The sequence below is a fragment of the Coregonus lavaretus genome (assembly GCF_964263955.1).
Source record: "Coregonus lavaretus genome assembly, chromosome: 4".
NCBI lineage: Eukaryota > Metazoa > Chordata > Actinopteri > Salmoniformes > Salmonidae > Coregonus > Coregonus lavaretus.
In genome coordinates, this window is record NC_139991.1 from 17,382,752 (window position 1) to 17,401,859 (window position 19,108).

The following is a 19,108-nucleotide window of genomic DNA, read 5'->3' on the forward strand; positions in this document are numbered from 1 at the left end:
GACTATAGAGAGAGAGAGACACCCTCTGGCATGGACCATCTCCTGGTCAATCCCCTTAGTCTGAATGAATGTTCCCAAAGGAGGAATAACAGACTTTGAAGCAGCTTCGCTATGCTCTGCCAGTTACCAGGGGTTATATTTACAAAATATATAAAGAAAAATATAGGGTTACTGGTTGAGCATATAGTGCAGTCTAACAGCTGTCTGTAAATATTTCCACCATGATCATCCTTTCTAAAAGTAAATCACAGGGTAAAGATAGCTCAAACGTGACAAGGCGCAACTAGGACGAAATGGCTGCCTGCACTTCTGCCTATGGCATGGTGCTCCGAAGAGATTGGGGCTAATCTCAAACTGGTTCAATAGAATGACTTCAGGACAAACTCTAGAAAGGTTTTTTGGTGGGTTTGTTGATTAAGTGAGGTAGATGATAGATAACAAGGAAAGTGGGGCAATGGGAAGAAATGGGAGCCAATACATGTCTCCCCCAAAAATAATTTATAGCCTTTCGGTGTACACACTTGGGGAAAACATAACCTGTGACAATCATTACATTATCTTGGCTTCTTTTTTTGCACTCAGGGAGGAGTTCTGATCCTTTTGAGATCCAAATATCCTCCATACTGCTGAGGACTTTGATTTTTTACTTCCCATCATAAAAGCTGTATGTTATAGAGCCATGGCTATGGTTTCTGACTTGTGTGTCAGCACACTGACCTTGCCTTTAAACTCTCAAATTCTCTGCTTATACAATGTCAAGAAGATGCCTCTCTCTATCCAGAGTCTTATAGATCTGACAAAGATTGACTGCAGAAAAGTTCAAAGTTCAACCCCCTGGCAGAGCTAAAAACAGATTTGAGAGGGTAGGACTTCAACGCGGCTCTTTCTGTAACCAGTAGTAAGCTGATACTGTTTCAATTAGACTCCAATGCCATACAAAGAGTCCTGCCATTGGACAATTGCTTCTGCTTCTAAAACCAATAATTTTATATAATTTCACTTGTTTGAACTTCCGTCTAAGACTTAAAAGTTATTTCCATAGAAGAAAAATAAGTAATATAAAAGTATCCTTTGCTCTGTCACTGTATAATATTTTATCTATAAACAGTGCAAAGAAAACCATAATTCAACAAAGGAATCTCACTTACCCAAACACTTATTAGCAGCAGACTTCTGATAAGTTAAAAAACATAAATAAATGTGTTGATCTCTGAAATTCCCCCTGAAGTCAGGACCTGTTTCCCCCAAATACAAAATAGTTTTACATAATAAATAAACTGATATACAAACTTATACATAACATTTAAGCAGGATGATACACTTAGTCTTGCATAAAACTCCAGTTGAAAGTGCATCGTTTTGAGTCCCCCTCACCCCACCTTATTGAGGTTAAGTCTATTTCTGAGTGACTCAGATTCTTGGCAAGAAATGCGTCACCGTCATGGCTGGTGACACTCGGTTTCCTCTTTTTGTTTTACCGGTCTTGCTTAGTCCAATGTACATCCTCGGGTATGCCACCGATTCGTAAGCATTGTAATTATTTGCCAGGAGAGTTTCTTTGAATTTGCACTCGTTGTTGTAATGAACCTAAAACAGAGAAGATTAGAAAGATGTTTAATTATAGGCTATATGTTTAGTATGAGCAGTATAATGGCAAAGACATGACCTAGACGTGACCTACTTTGTAGAAATTGAAACTTGACAAAATAGTGTATAATGTTTCTAACAGTTATATTCCATATATCCTTAATGAATGTCATAGGGGTAGGCTAGTCCATTTGACTGCTTGGTTTTGTCTTTAATGTTGATGCTTTTGTTTGGTAGGGATAACCAGGGCAGGTGATAAAACCGATTATGTTAGAGCCACAATCCAACTATTTAACTATCCCATCAAGAACATTAATGAATGTGCTGTGTTGTGGGGTCTATAGACAGTGTGTGTGGGTGGTATTTTGGGCCAGTTCATCTTTACTCTGGGAAGGACAGTAGGTGCATGTGGTGGCTGGCAATGCTAAGAATGGAATGCGCAGTCTGAATGATCTACTGCGCTACCGTTCCTGGGTTTATCCGGCCCACAATGAAAACATGGCCAGGCACTGGAAGCATGCCATAACCCAGCCCAACAATGTGACACGGAAAGGAGCTGTCGGGGGTGCTGTGGTGTATGTAGCAGAGGGAGTGGTTGCTACAGCTCAAGTGGTGACATGTCATCGAGTAGGCTACCGATAAGAACATCTACCGGCGGAAATCAACCGTAGATCATCTCATACACTCACAGATCCGTACAGCTTCCCTTTGCTGTTCATAGCCACGAATAGACCGCTTTGGACGCCAAAGATTGTCACAACTCCTCTCTCTACTGGAGATATCTCAAGGAGACCTGGAAAGAGGAAAACAAATAGTCTTGTATGTGGTTCACATGCAACTATCTTCATATCACGTCATCAGTTGATTTCACTCATGTCTGGAGACAGAAACAAATGTTCAAATTGCGCGAGCATGCATCCTCCAAGAAAGAGGCTTGTAGTCGCTGTCAATTTAGAAGCCTTTGTTAAGGCCTAAAGTGCAAGTGAAATATAACACCAAAATATCAGTTGGTATAGTGTAATATATAATTAAATATTCACTATTAGCAATTGTGAATATGAAATATTAAATGGAATTCAACAATAAAGTACTGTATTGCTGTTTTTCTATGTATTTACTGCAGCATACTGTAAATGATTGTGCATTGTGGAGAAATATTGTGGCAGGAGAAAGAATTGCTGGCTCATTAACATATCTTAAGGCATGCCTTGTAGTGGCTATATTGGTTGCATCCGATAGTGAGAGTCCTGTACCAATTTAAGTGATATGTGGTAGTAGTTCCCTAACAATTAAATGTATATAGGGAACAGATCAGAGTGGTAGCGGGTCTTAAACCTTTTAATGGTTGAATATTTACCCATGTCCATTTGATCTGTTTTGCCCTGTAATCACGGACAGTTTGGAAGCCTTTGTTTAGGCCTCTAGAAGTGCAAGTGATAGAAAAGACCAAGTATTCATTAGTATGCTGTAATATGCAAATGCATACAGCCAACTTGCTTGCTCTAATCCCTTGTAATTACAGTAAAATACTGTAGAAATAATTGTCTTACCGTTTTAATAGTGACTTGTAACATATTGCACTGTGTTTCATTTCTCTGGCATCAAGTTACCATGAATATCTCAGTATTGTATTGACACTATCCACAGATAGTCAGAGAATTCTCATAAGATATCTTGTTGTAATTATAATTATTTTGAATACAAATGTATCCTCAACTACAACAACATTTTCAGTAACGGTTACAGAAACGTTTTACTTGCTATTACTTTTTACTTGCTATCAACCTTGGTTGAATGCACTGACTGTAAGTTGTTAATGACAAGAGCACCGCTAAATGAACAAAATGTCAATGTAAAAATGAAAACTTGCAAAGAACACTGGGTAACATGTCGCTGCATGGGTAATTCCAGTAAAATCCTGTAAAGTATATTACAGTAACATTTTTGGTACCGTAAAATGGATTACCGTAAAATGGATAACAGTAGCTGTACTGTAAAATAAATTAGAGTAACCTACTGGCCAATTACTGCCAGTAAGTTAGTGTACATTTTACAGGAAATGTTTGACAGTGCATTAACAAACATTGACACATCATTTGTTACAGATAAGGTCAATCAAGCAGCCTATGGACCTCTGATGCTGTTCTTGTGCCTTTTTATTAAAAGTGTCCTAACTGAAGCATCATATGTCAACTAATGTCCAATTTAAGTCCTCACTTGTACTTTACATCCTGGACTTTTGAGTCCAGAATGATGTCTGGCTCCCTTTTTTAAAGGTGTTTTTATGGCGACTAGAGCTGTTCAAACAGTATCTATGTAATGTATCTCCCTTGAATTTTATGTCATGTCTCAAAATAGGCCAAGGGAACACAAAACAACCTTTAAGTTCACAGGCAAACCTTGTCGATATAGGCGATAGGGGCGTATTTGTCACATTATATCGTTGAGAAGATACAGGGTCATATTTGCAATGACAACTGTTAGACAAGTAAATGTTTGTTATTCTTTGTGTCTGCAAATGTAATCGAATATGACTTTGTCTCGATGGGACATTAATTTGACACGTAAGGCCAAGGGGTTAATTTACCGTAACAGATCGCCGTCCTAACTTTAGGACGTATTGGATATTGGCTTGGTTCCTAGAAATCTCTTATTTCAGACACTGGTTTCAGAGTGGAAAGCACCCACACATCATTTTTAGCCTCCAGATGTTCCAACGCATACCTACCTTATTCTCTCCTTTGACACAAGACACTTAGGCCTGTTTATTTAATAGGCATTGCTTTTTAGCTAGCTAGCATAGCACTGCATGTTACCGATGCCACACAGACAACCTATTTCATCAGCAGTGAAATAATAATAATAATAATAATAATAATATGCCATTTAGCAGACGCTTTTATCCAAAGCGACTTACAGTCATAAGAAGCAAATTCTAAAACTGCAATCAAGTCATATCTATTCCACTTTCAAATTAAACACATTGGTGAGGCATTTCAGACCGTGCCAAGATAACCCTGCCCCGACACTGACACTATCACATAATATGCCAGATATTCATATCGTGATAATATGTTGATGAAGACACGATCTAGCAGTCTCTTCAAATAATTATAGGCTAATTGGAATACACAAGTGGCACATAAAAACATGTTTTTATACATCTAATTTAAAAAACATTTGCGTAAGTCACTTAAGTTCTTTATAATTGATTGCATGAAATATGTTATGAAATATTAAATATTTGATTTCATTTTATGAAAGGCCTATTCTAATACCAATGGCTCGCACGGGAACGGGCTATAAGTGCATGGAATGACCAGGCAGGCCAGAGTTCAGGTTGGGAATGACAGCACAAGAGGTACATGCAACCAATGTGAGAAGACAATCTAATGCGTAAAAGTGCAATAATCATTTTGAACTTACTGTAACGGTTTTCATTGTGCACTCCTGTTATTCTCCCATCGGGTGAAACTTGAATATGAAACCCAATTCCTACATTGCAATAAAGGCGTCGTAGCCGTTTAATGCCCATAAGATAGTCGCTGTCCCGGTTTATCTCTCGTTTCTCCCCAGGGATCCGAGCCAAGGACCGCGAGTACAGTGTCTCCCAGCGTCGTTCCACTGTGCCATTCAGCCTGCCAGGGAAGGGGGCACAACGCACCAAACTAGACATCAGTCCCAAGACCAATATTGGTAAGAGGGCCGATTGAAAGGCCATCCTTACCAACACTGCAGTAGCCTACAGTGTTTGTTGAGGGAGTTTAAGGGACAAAAAATATCACCACTGTGCCGGCCTTTAAGTTGGACTCCGAATAAGAAAAAACGAACGAATGAAAAAAAGCAACGAAAGACTCTCATTCCAAGACAAAGATGATGAGTTCCCTTTGGTGCGACATCTATTCTTACTTGGTATGACTGTTCTCTCCGAGGTAACGTGTATAGATTCGAGTCGAACTTGTCCAAGTATAAGTTGAGAAGTGTTGGCGGTCTAGGCAAGCGCGGCTCAGCCATGCCGCTTTTCCCTCTCCGACGATATTTATATCTGCTGCGAAATTACATCACGCACTACCTACTGCATCACGGGACAGTATTCTAAGCCACTCTAAACAGACGGATCCCTCATAATGTACATGCTGTACCAAGGGTGGGGAGGGAGGGGGGCGTTTAACAAATGTAAAAACTAGACTTGCCCAGATAACAAAACAACAGTTGCCAGTGTTCACTCATATTGAAACAAGCAAGACCGCGGGAAGTTGTCTATACAAATAATGCCCTTATCTAATAGTGGAAATTAGAATAAAGACTTTGTAATAGGGTTTATTTGTGTAAAGCTTCCTTCATTATCGGACTGAAATGAAATAATTTATGTATGGGAGGATGTAAAATAGGAAATAGCCAAGTTTACAAACTGCGGTGTCAGACAGGAGACAGTTCTATAAATGAACAATAACAGGAAAAAACAAAAGTTGAATTCAACGAATCGAAAACACTAATTTAAGACTGGCAGAGAGAAAAAATGACCCCGGTTCTTAAAGAGAACAATGGTGAGACTAAATAGAATATGAAAAGCATGATAAGTAGATGCTCCGACTGATAATCTGCACAGTGAAGATAGTGGCACAGAAAAGCCATTCACGATTTATTCAGTGTTCATTGCCTGCCTTGTAGAGGATATCGCGACAATGTGAGTCATTGGGCTATTGCTGGCTCTAGCTCTGTCATAGTTCTGAAGTTATAATAACATAAATAAAGTAGTAGACTATAACATCACTGATAATGATAAACAATTATTACTCAATTTACGAATTCATTTGCAGTGCCAATGCTTCATTAGGAGAAAGATCATTTTGAGAATGTGGACAATAAGCTTAGTTAATACTTTTTGAAAAGAAAGGTTTGTGTTACATAGCCAATATCAGGGTGTCCCAAAGCAATGAAAGTGTGTCCAAATAATGCCCAAATTCCATCAGTGACAGTCTGCGTGAACTGTCTACTATAAGCCACCAATTTGCTTCTACAAGACTTACTTACATCTCTACACGTTGGTGAAATGGATTGGGGGAAACAACATTTTCATTTGGCTAGTCAAAACTGTTAGGTAAAATATTTTTCATCTTGAATGCGCACTTGTGCCATATAGCGTTGTGAACAGTAAGTACCCTCCTTCATCTCTAATAAAAAAGTTGTTTTGCCTTTTCGTGTATCTCTAATAACACAGAGATCTCTATGCACACAATGCTTAGAGAAAGAAACACCCCTTGGAAATCATTGATTGGTTTACAAGCGCTCTTGGGGACCCTGAACCCCCCAGTCACAAGCTGATGATTCTCATGAAAACGTTTTCTCATGTTCACGTTTGGGTAATCCTCAATGTATAGGCTAATAACATTCCGTCACTCTATGCTGCAAATTGGAACTTTGAATGCAGTCAGATCTTGGAGCCGTACCTCGAGTTGCTCAACCTTTAGCTTGGCGACCCCTCTCTCCTGGGTTCGCTAGTTCACTAAACGCTGCCTGCTGATGACACAAAAGACGCGTCTTTTTCAGTCGGTTCATTTGATATTTTTCTGTGTCACACAAGTGGGCTGTTTGTTCTCTGCCTTATGGATAATCAAAAAGATCGGGAGTGACATTTGTTGTTGCGTTGGCAGCGATCACTGAGGTACACTGTGGATTATCATTCATTACCATTGTACACATCCAGTACAACTTTGGTCTATTTGTACACGTTTGAGCGTCGACTCTGGAGGTTTTCCCCCATGTCAACTGAGCTTCAGGCCTATACTTTCCCCTGGTTTCGTTTTGGATCAATTCCTTATAACTGATGGGAAATAAACTATTGTGTAAATGAAACAGACATACATCAAAAAGCTTTTCTGGACAAAGATCTAACAACACAAACAAATATTTTAATAATGTATTTAATAACTTGCAGACTTTTCAAGCAAATATATTGGACTTACACGGTTTCTAACTGTCCTTTGAAGATGCACGGTATTTGCCCATACTTCAAGAAGTGACGTTTTTCCTTTCATGTAGTCCTGTGGTGCCGCTCTCCATGGTACTGTAATTTGTCTCCGCATTTTTAAGTAGGCTACACATCGCGCTGCATAGGGATTCGCTATGAAAGGGTAATGTTTTGTTTGACTTTTTAACTGTGTTCATGTTAGTTGTTCGGTTGCTCAATATCTTTTCACTGACATATTTGACTGAATACATTTTCGACGTCTTGATAGCTTGAGGTTACTCCACATCTAAGCCTGCAACTTTTGAGCATGTCTTTAAACGTGTTAAATAAGAACAACATTAATGTGTAAAGAGGATGTTTGCATCAGACCTTGAATCTGGCAGCACTTTCATCAATTGGCAGGTGGTTGTAGTTTGTTTTGGTCCAAATCTATTGTTCCCTTGGTTCAATCTCTCCTGGTCAGCAAGGCAATCGACAAGTGTCTGTGATGTCCTCTGCTTTCGCCCTTTACCTGACGAGATCGAGGGACACCGTAAACTTAAATTGCCCTCAAGTCTGCACGTGAAAACCCACCCCTTGTCCCCTTACAAAAGACAGCTGGCCGAGACCTATAGTGTATTATGCAAGGGACTGTTCACAGTTCCATTTACTCAACTTTAAACCTTTTGTTTTTGTTGTAATCGGCATTTAGAAATAGAAATGTGCAAGCTTGAAAGGACATTGACCAAACTGCATGCAACTGTGATCTATACACTGGAGTTGTAGGCTATGCGTTGATAAGCTGTGATAGTCACACTTCAGTGTTTTGAGCTTAGGTGTTTCTGTTACCCATAACTGCACATTAGTCATAAAAAAAACCAGATACAAACCGTACAAGCTATACACTCGATAACCCTATTTGAAATCTATTTTGTTAAAAGGAACATGATGACAACATTTTAGCATGCTCTAGGTCTAGGAGTATGCATTTTGCATAGTGCACCACATTACCTAACATACTCGACTATGTATTTTATGAGTAAAATCATTAAAAGCTGTATTCGATTTGTTTAATATTTCCTCAGTGCTGAAACTTTTAGCATTTTCCCAATTGTTAATTTGAATACCACCCACTTGATGATTTTCAAGTTTGATTTGGCCTGTGTCAATCTTTAAAGGGAGAAATCATCCTGGTTTGATTTTCTTTAATGCCTGCTACTGGCAGTTACTGCTGATACCAAACTCGAAGACCTCCTATATCACGTGGGTTGCGTCAGCCAGGCTAACTGGCAGTAGCTGGACAAATCAGCCATTTCAGTGACTATAATTTCTTTATAGTTTTAGTTCTGCTGGTGAAAGAAAATGAAATTGAAAGTGAATGTCACTAATTGTGTCAAATGTATTTACGAAAAAAAATAGTATAACAACATTTTAGTATTGACTCAGGGGTGGATGTTTTCGAGGTAGGCTACATCACTTTTATTTTAAAGTTAATAGATCAATAGGGCTTTGAAGTAGGCCTATCACTCTTGTAGGATATAAGTCGTGATTGTAACACTTTTGCTCATTATTTGATGGCATCTTCTAAATACTTGCTGATGTGCACCAAATATTATTTGAGACAAAGAGTCTCACACAATTTGGAAATGGTGTCTATATTTATATAAGCACAATTTAGTTCACATCAATATGTCACTTCTCAGTCAAGTTATTTGACCATTATGGGAAGATGCTCAACAAATAAAATATTTGAAAACCAAAACAGTGAAGTGTCTCTTTGGCTGAGAATTCATGGTGTGGTCCTCTGTAGCTCAGCAGGTAGAGCACGGCGCTTGTAACGCCAAGGTAGTGGGTTCGATCCCCGGGACCACCCATACACAAAAAAATGTATGCACGCGTGACTGTAAGTCGCTTTGGATAAAAGCGTCTGCTAAATGGCATATTATTATTATTATTATTATTATTATTATGGTAAGCAGTGCAGACGGCCTGCAGAGGGCAGAGACAAAAGCATCCCAGGTTCTGTGAAGGCGGAATTCCTGGCCACACCAATTAGGCAGGCATAAGGGCCTGTCTCCTCTTGGAGAGACACTGAATGCCTGCACTCTTAATTTGGTAGGACACATTTCACTGATTGTTAAGATTGCATGTTCAAACTACAATAGCAACAACAATAATAGTAGCTTATTCAAATTCTTCGATTTCTTCATCTTTGCATCATCACTCCTCTTCTTTTTATCATTATTCTGATGATTGCTTGGTTATTATATTGAATTTGCTCAAATTATGACTTGCTGTTCATAAGCTCATTGTTGATTGATATAGGTCACATTTCCTGTCATATATGCGTATATAAGCATTTGACGTTTCAAATAAAAAGTATTTGCACTCCATATACACTACCAGTCAAAAGTTTGGACACACCTACTCATTGAAGGGTTTTTCTTTATTTTACTATATTTTACATTGTAGAATAATAGTGAAGACATAAAAACTATGAAATAACACATATGGAATCATGTAGTAACCAAAAAAGTGTTAAACAAATCAAAATATATTTTATATTTGAGATTCTTCAAATAGCCACCCTTTGCCTTGATGACAGCTTTGCACACTCTTGGCATTCTCTCAACCAGCTTCATGAGATAGTCACCTGGAATGCATTTCAATTAACAGGTGTACCTTCTTAAAAGTTAATTAGTGGAATTTATTTCCTTCTTCATGCGTTTGAGCCAATCAGTTGTGTTGTGACAAGGTGTGTGTGTGTGTGGGGGGGTGGGGGGGTATACAGAAGATAGCCCTATTTGGTAAAATACCAAGTCCATATTATGGCAAGAACAGCTCAAATAAGCAAAGAGAAACAACAGTCCATTATTACTTTAAGACATGAAGGTCAGTCAGAACGGAACATTTCAAGAACTTTGAAAATTTCTTCAAGTGCAGTCGCAAAAACCATCAAGCACTATGATGAAACTGGCTCTCATGAGGACCGCCACAGGAATGGAAGACCCAGAGTTACCTCTGCTGCAGAGGATAAGTTAATTAGAGTTACCAGCCTCAGAAATTGCAGCCCAAATAAATGCTTCATAATAATAATATGCCATTTAGCAGACGCTTTTATCCAAAGCGAATGTGTGCATACATTTTTACGTATGGGTGGTCCCGGGGATCGAACCCACTACCCTGGCGTTACAAGCGCCATGCTCTACCAATTGAGCTACAAGTAACAGTTCAAGTAACAGACACATCTCAACATCAAGTGTTCAGAGGAGACTGTGTAAATCAGGCCTTTGTGGTCGAATTGCTGCAAAGAAACCACTACTAAAGGTTTCCAATAAGAAGAAGAGACCTGCTTGGGCCAAGAAACACAAGCAATGGACATTAGACCGGTGGAAATTTGTCCTTTGGTCTGGAGTCCAAATTTGAGATTTTTGGTTCTAACCGCCATGGCTTTGTGAGACGCGGTGTGGGTGAACGGATGACCTCCGCATGTGTGAGAGGTGTTATGGTGTGGGGGTGCTTTGCTGGTGACACTGTCTGTGATTTATTTAGAATTCAAGGCACTCTTAACCAGCATGGCTACCACAGCATTCTGCAGTGATACGCCATCCCATCTGGTTTGGGCTTAGTGGGACTATCATTTTTTCAACAGTACAATGATCCAACACACCTCCAGGCTGTGTAAGGGCTATTTTACCAAGAAGGAGCGTGATGGAGTGTTGCATCGGATGACCTGGCCTCCACAATCCCCTGACCTCAACCCAATTGAGATGTTTTGGGATGAGTCGGACCGCAGAGTGAAGGAAAAGCAGCCAACAAGTGCTCAGCATATGTGGGAACTCCTTCAAGACTTTTGGAAAAGCATTCCAGGTGAAGCTGGTTGAGAGAATGTCAAGAGTGTGAAAGCTGTCATCAAGGCAAAGGGTGGCTATTTGAAGAATCTCAAATATAAAATATATTTTGATTTGTTTAAAACTTTGTTTTATTTTGTTTGTTTGTTTTGATGTTTTATTTGTTTTGATGTCTTCACTATTATTCTACAATGTAAAAAATAGTAAAAATAAAGAAAAACCCTTCAATGAGTAGGTGTGTCCAAACTTTTGACTGGTACTGTATTTGCTGAAAAATCCAAGTTGGTGCCACATTGATGTGCATGCGTCATTATTACAATCTGTGTTTGGCGGAAAAGTGTAAAACGTTTAATGTTAATGTTTCACGTTGTAAACGTTTGGCCTAATAATGAATAGAAAAATGAGGCTATGTTGTAATTTTCTGTAAAGCGTTTGTCTTATTAGGAAACCACTAGCCTAACGTCCTACCCCTAGGGTGCAGTGTCTACAAGTTAACACAAGAGATGCTTTCCATAGATGGGAAAAGTCTGTGCTTCCTTACCTGTGATAGCCTATGGCGTATCCCGCCGTCTGCCGTAGTTGTGGAATATAATGCCTTCAATCGCTGGATGTCATTACAGGTTTTACCGCGTCGACTGTGGGAGGGAAAGTTTGCTAGTGCGCTAATGAGCATCTCCCCTTGACATGGCGACAGCCAGACACATCATTGTGTTGTGCGGGTCAACATAAGTCGCCCGGTTGAGACGCAAACTAACTACTGAGCTTTTGTTTACTTGCTTAATGCCACTGAACTAATAAGAGCGCCATGTGCCTGAATAGATGTTCTGCGGGAGCACAAAGGGGAACAGGAGAAAAACATGATCTGTGTGGGAATATGCAGAAGGGGCCAAGCAGCATGGTAGCCTCAATTTCTACAATTTAAATCAGTTTTAACTCCTGATTTCTGTATGCTTCCTATTAAGTTGAATGAACATGTCCCATAAAGCCGATATCAACATTTAATTGGGGGTTATCAACCGTTAATTTTTCATTTTTGTACATTGTTTGTTGGCGGGGTGTAATTGTGGGTCTAAAATATAGGCCTAGTGAATAACCCAGTTGCAGTTATAATGGCAGACTACAACCTTTACACTCAAACTAAATGGATCCTGTCTCTTTATTTTCCTCTTCAAAAGTGCCAGGGGGTCCCACATTGATGATGGGTGAATTTATTGATTGTGTTGGTTAATTATACTGAACAAAAATATAAACGCAACATGTAAAGTGATGGTCCCATGTTTCATGAGCTGAAATAAAAGATCCCAGAAATGTTCTATATGCACAAAAAGATTATTTCTCTCCAATTTTGTGCACATCCCTGTTAGTGAGCATTTCTCCTTTTCCAAGAAAATCCATCCACCTGACAGGTGTGGCACATCAAGAAGCTGATTAAACAGCATGATTACACGGGTGCACCTTGTGCTGGGGACAATAAAAGGCCACTCTAAAATGTGCAGTTTTGTTACACAATACAATGCCACAGATGTCTCAAGTTTTTAGGGAGCGTGCAATTGGCATGCTGACTGCAGGAATGTCCACCAGAGCTGTTGCCAGATAATTGAATGTTCATTTCTCTACCATAAGCCGCCTCCAACATTGTTTTAGAGAATTTGGCAGTACGTCCAATCATTTTACATTTACATTTTAGTCATTTAGCAGACGTTCTTATCCAGAGCGACTTACAGTTAGTGAGTGCATACATTTTCATACTGGAAAATCAGCCTCACAACTGCAGGCCAGGTGTAACCACGCCAGCCCAGGACTCCACAACGGGCTTCTTCACCTGTGGGATCGTCTGAGACCAACCACCCGGACAGCTGATGAAACTGAGGAGTATTTCTGTCTGTAATTAAGTCCTTTTGTGGGGAAAAACTCATTCTGATTGGCTGGGCCTGGCTCCCCAGTAGGTGGGCCAGACTTCCAATTGGGTGGGCCTATGGCTGCGCCCCTGCCCAGGCATGTGAAATCCAAAGATTAGGGCCTAATGAATGTATTTATTTCAATTAACTGATTTCCTTATATGAAATGTAACTCAGTAAAATTGTTGAAATTGTTGCATGCTGCGTTTATATTTTTGTTCAGTATATATCATTCTCGTCTAATGCTCTCCCGGGAAATATCATATATTTTCGTCAGCCAGTGGATATTAGGCTACATCAGAATGTAGATTTTATTGTCCGGCTGATAAATGCATATCTTTGTAGGGCGACCGCTTAGCCTAGGCCCTAGTCAATAGGCTATGGAGATGAAGATATGATGATTTGTCCCGTCAGATTAGATGAGATGCAGCTGACAAAGGCTAATTCAAGTACTTCCACTTATCCGAAGTCCCACATTCCTGTTAAGTAATATTAGAGTTTGGCATTCATAACAACCTATAGCAAGGTGTTACACTTTCTATGACACATTTTCTTTTTCAGGAGGGATTTCCTTGTTTATTGGATCTGAGGCTTTGGTCAGTGTTGAAAAAAAGCAGAATGTCTCGGGCGACACTGCTTCCCAGGTTCCCCCAGAGACGTTCTATTGTCATGCTCAGGAAGCTTTCAGACCCTCAAGGTATAGGATAACACTTCTTTATATGCTCCTATAGATTTAGCAACACAGTTAGTGGTTGGTTGCTAGGTTCAGTTTTTCATATAAACTTTAATTAGACATTCAAAGACAGATTCAGTGCTTGCAATTAAAAAACACTCACTTTGAAAAAAATATCTTATTGTATCCCTAACACTTTCTCTCTCATTAAAACAGGTGCAGTCACTGTGAATGAGTGAGCAGGGTACAGTACTGCACAGAGAAGGGATTGGTTCCCCTGAGAGAGTTCCATTCTGCTGGAGGCCATGAGAGCATTCTACTTCAGGACTGTGGGATCACACTATTGGGGTTGGTGAAGGCAAGCTACAAAGTCCTGGTACTTGAAAATAAAGAAACAACCATTCAGCTTTTAAAATGTACATTTTGCCATCAGTAGCCTATATTGTTTTTGAAACTGTGTAATAATCACCTCACCTTGACAGGAGTAACTCAGATGCTAAAATTAGACCCCCCTCTTAACCCCAGAAGCCTTTTTAAACACAACGTTCAATGGTTAAATATTTCCTTATGACATTAATCCAAATACTTGATAGTTTATTGTTTACATGTTACAGTGTTCACTATAGCCTCATGACTCAACATTCACCATAAAATAATTGATTGGTGGTGAAAAAAATCATGACAATTACATATTTGTGTTAACATAGAGTGGAACAAAGCTGCATCCCCCATGCTCTGAACAGAACGGCAATTTTCGAGCAACATGGAAGGCCAAAGCTAGGCCTACCTGGTGTAGGAACAGTGGTGTCAGAACTGACAGAGATGAACCCAACCTGTGGTGAAGTGCAAAACATGGTCATGGGCAGGACAAAATGGAGTCAGCTGAGTGTGGTCTCATGCCCAAAAAGGGACAAATAGGATTCAGTAAGTAAATTTGATGTATTTTGTCTGTTCAGTTGTACTAGCTAGTTACACCAATTAACAAAACAAAGTAATGTTTGACAAGCCAGATTGACCATTTGTTTTGACAATATCTATTGTTACCATACATTTGAGTGAGGGGTACGCCTGGTTGGTTACAACAAAGTAAAAAAATAATAACATTGGTAAATGTAGAAACAATCTCATCAATAACTTAAAAAACACAGGTACCAAATAAATATTCATATCATTAGTAATTTACAAAGTACTTCTCGCAGTTTACAGACAGTAGACTATCACATCATAAGTACATTTCAAAATAAATGTGTTCCCATGTTTTTACTTGTTTTCTTTTTACGCTAATATGAAAAAGTGCTTTGCTGTAATTCTACTTCTCTGGAGCATACCACCTCCTTGGTATCTGTAAGCACATGAATGATGTCCAGGTCTTACTCTAACTAATTTTCCCAAAATTAAAGCTGCTGATAAATGAAACTGATATTAAAAAGAACTGTACACATATATACATATATTATTTATGATCTTTAAAAAGTTCCACAAGAACACAAAAACAATTTGTCTTTTTCCAGGTAATACAACAATAAGAAGATATCCAGCTGGGTTGACTTTGGTCACATTCACACGTGTATGTACAAAACAAACACAAACCGTATCATCCTTTCATACTTGTGTAGTGGTAGATCAAACTTTAGCTGTATCTGCCTAACTCGAATTCCCAGGCAAATCTTGTGTCGGTATTGCAATAGTTGTGGGGGATGGTTCAAGTTGCATGTATCTCAAGCAAGGATTTTGGCGGGAGCTTGTACAACAAAGTATAGCTTGCTGCCACTGACTGATCCAAGTGAAATGTTCTCCTTCTAAGGCAGATATTTCATTTTTGGTCAGTTTCATGTGCCGTAAACTGGTGCTCCTCAGCTGAGAAATAGGGCCTACTGCTCTCAGACAGTGGCTAGTGTCAGTCTGTCACCAGGCCTCTTGGTTCTGCCCTTTCTACCCCGGGCCCGGTGTCTCCGTCTCCGGTGCTCAGCCCGGTCCATAGGGGGACTCTGCTGTCCAGCTGGGTGCCTCTGGCTGTCACGGAGCTTTTGCACCATCTCATGGTCCTTATTGCCTAGCACTCGAGGCAGGAAAAGGGAGGCTTTGTCAGTGCTGCGTGTCTTAAAGCCCCTCCTTGGCCGGCCTTTCCCATTGATGGACACATACCACTGCCTCTTGGCACTGGCTCGTCGTTTGCCACTGCCACCCCCTGCAGGGGGCTGCAGGGTGGAGTGGTGTCGTGAAGCATAGGTGTTGTAGCCCAGCTCATGAATCCGCTCCAGGAACTCACACTCCTGGTTGAACACATCCTGAAAGAGAACACAATGTCAATTAACCTTTCATCATGGTCAACCTTTCATCATTGTCAATCAGTCCTTTCATTAATCCTTTCATTTATGGCCTTGGACCAATACTCAAATAGACATGAATCTATGAAATCACAATTTCACATGATTACTGCGAAAGCTATTCAATTAGGCCTCCTTGATTCACGGACATCTACACACACACAGGTTTGTTTTTCTATCCTTGTGGGCACCGAACAATTGATTCCCATTCAAAAACCTATTTTCCATAACCCCTAAACCTAACCCTAACTTTAACCCCAAACCCTAAACCTAACCCTAAACTTAACCCTAATTCTAACCGTAATTCTAATCCAAAACCCTAAACCTAAAATTGCCTTTTTCCTTTCTGGTCCCCACAAAGATAGTAAAACCAAACACAGACACCCACACAAAGGCATTCCATTTGATTGATCATATTGCCTTACAAGGATGATGGGCTGCTTCAAACTCTTGAGAACTATAGCAGTGACCAATTAGTTGGAGCAGTCACACAAGCCTTGTATAAGAGAGGTTGAATAGGGAAATCACTACAATTTGGTGCAATTTTATGCAAGATAAACACCACAATGGCTAGATGGAATCAAATAGCGTTCCTTTTTACCCGAATCCTCTAAATGCATATCTAGATATCTTGGCAAATGTGGCATAACACTTACCGAGGCGTATAGACGTCCTTTATCATTCATAGCCAGATATCTCCCGGAAAATATCCCCTTTATCGCTACCACTCCAACATCCACTGCTGTGATCTCCATGATGCCTGAGAAAGATGAGACCAAATGTTATGCATTGATGCATTCTGAAGAACATTTACATCCAGCTATAGTAGACTATAGGAGTAGTAGTACTCTCCTTCATGACGCTATCATTTTGATGACATGCAGTGGGTTCCCAGTTCTCGGGCTCCATTACGCACAGAACATTGGGCTTATCTGGATAATAAACGTTATGCGTTTTGGTAAAGTGCCGGATGTAGAAACACAACGACTATGAAATGTTAATAACATAGCTTGTACTGTGTACATTTTTTAATTGTTGCTTGTAATGTCATCACAAAAGTCAATTTGCGCACAAATAATTTTGATTTATTAAAAGCCAATTGGATGTTTAGAAGATGTAAGATTGAAAAATATTACATTTGGGTTTATTTGCTCCATCATCCATTGATTAGTCTATGTAGGTTATTCAGTGGTTTCGGATAATCGTAATTGATTGGATAAATACATCCGCTACGACCCAGCTATTGTGTCTCCCATAGTCTGTTAATTCTGATGTTCATATGGAAATAGGCCTCATTTTCGAGTTTGGGTTTGGCTAATGGGCGCTCTATTGCCTGATAAGTGACTAGGCCTAAGTGTTTAATAAAACAGGTAACAAGTGTCCTCTGGTCACGTTTTCAAAGATATACAAACATGATTACACTGCCCAAGTCAAATGTGCAAGAGAAAACCATTCAGCATACCAATTATCTGTGAACGCCGTAATTGTGACCCTGATGAAGTAGCCTGGGGGGAGTTTACGTGGGGAACAGTGGGAAGTGATCAGTTTTGGAAAGATTGCTTCACAAGTATGACAGCTTACCTACTGGTGTTGTCGTCTATATGATCTACTGTACCCCATAGGGTAATTCTGTTTTATATAGAGCATGCCTGACCTATTTTAAACCAACGTTTTCCCACAGAGGCAAATATACACTTTAAGATACACACACATTTCTACATCTTTCATGAAAAAAGTGGGAGCCAACTGTAGGCTATAGGCTACCACCTTAATACAGCTATGAATGAAAATATAGTCAAAATCGCATGGAATGGTAATTCCAGCGCCACACAATTAAAACATAAATTATTGCATTCAACAGATATTTCCATTATAATTTAGTTATTCAAATGCTTATAAAGACAAACAGTGTTCTTTAACCACATGAGATCTTCAATATAAAACAAAATATATACACTCTTAGAAAAAAAGGTTCTAGATAGAACCAAAAAGGGTTATATTGCTTGCTTCATATATTATGGCACCCCTAAAGGTTCTATATAGAACCCTTTTGTAGGGGGTTCTTCTTCACTCAACCAAAATCGGTTCGATATAGAACCCTTGGGTTCCATAGGGTTCTATATGGAACCAATTTTGGTTCTTGATAGAACCTTAAGGGGTGCCATATATGAAGCAAGCATAGAACCCTATTTGGTTCTACCCATAACCTTTTTTTCTAAGTGTAGGCTACACATATAAAATAAATACAACATGAATTAAAGCCTATACTTACTAAATTGGTTGTTTTCCTCAAGAGAACCGTCTATTTTCCCGCTTGGATGTATTTGCAAATGATATTTAGTTGCACAGTAAAGTTTTCTGCATCTTGGTGCTCCTCCAAGGTGCTCGTAGACTCCACCGCGTCCCCCAGCATCTCTCCGCTGCCTTGGGTCACACGCCTGGCCCCTGGCACAAGGCGCCCCTGATGTCCTAGCAAGCCTCGGAGACAGATAATCCTGCTTGCTTTGGTCCAAGAAACTCAGCAACAACAGGAGCTGAATTATAACCATTGTGGCATGGCTGTATATCGTAAGATTCTGGCAAGAATGGATAGAAATGGCATCCGGGGTCCCATTAAAGAGTTGGCGTTTGCCTTTGCCGTAGTGTCGGCAAAACCAAATGATCCTGCCCAAGAAACATTGGCAAGTAGGTGTGTTCCCCAGCCGTCTCTTTATCTGAAGTGATCTGGTGAAGCCGTGGTCATCGATTAGGGCCGGCGCGTTTACAACAGTGTGGTCTCGTTCAGGCGGTTGTCGTCTCCTTTGCTCTCCCTACAGCGGACT

General features: G+C 39.8%; 2 protein-coding genes across 2 annotated transcripts; both read right to left on the minus strand.

Moving 5' to 3' along the window:
- Positions 1–1,410: 1,410 nt before the first annotated feature.
- Positions 1,411–5,308, minus strand: LOC311127764 (fibroblast growth factor 4B-like; the record flags this gene model as incomplete). The annotated part of the gene is made up of 3 exons (XM_084159638.1): positions 1,411–1,587; positions 2,277–2,380; positions 5,014–5,308. 3 exons carry the CDS (start codon positions 5,306–5,308, stop codon positions 1,411–1,413), a joined length of 576 nt encoding a protein of 191 aa, XP_084015764.1.
- A 10,531-nt stretch (positions 5,309–15,839) lies between these two features.
- Positions 15,840–18,835, minus strand: LOC311128583 (fibroblast growth factor 3-like; the record flags this gene model as incomplete). Its single annotated transcript, XM_084160771.1, has 3 exons — positions 15,840–16,247; positions 16,943–17,046; positions 18,559–18,835. 3 exons carry the CDS (start codon positions 18,833–18,835, stop codon positions 15,840–15,842), a joined length of 789 nt encoding a protein of 262 aa, XP_084016897.1.
- Positions 18,836–19,108: the final 273 nt, after the last annotated feature.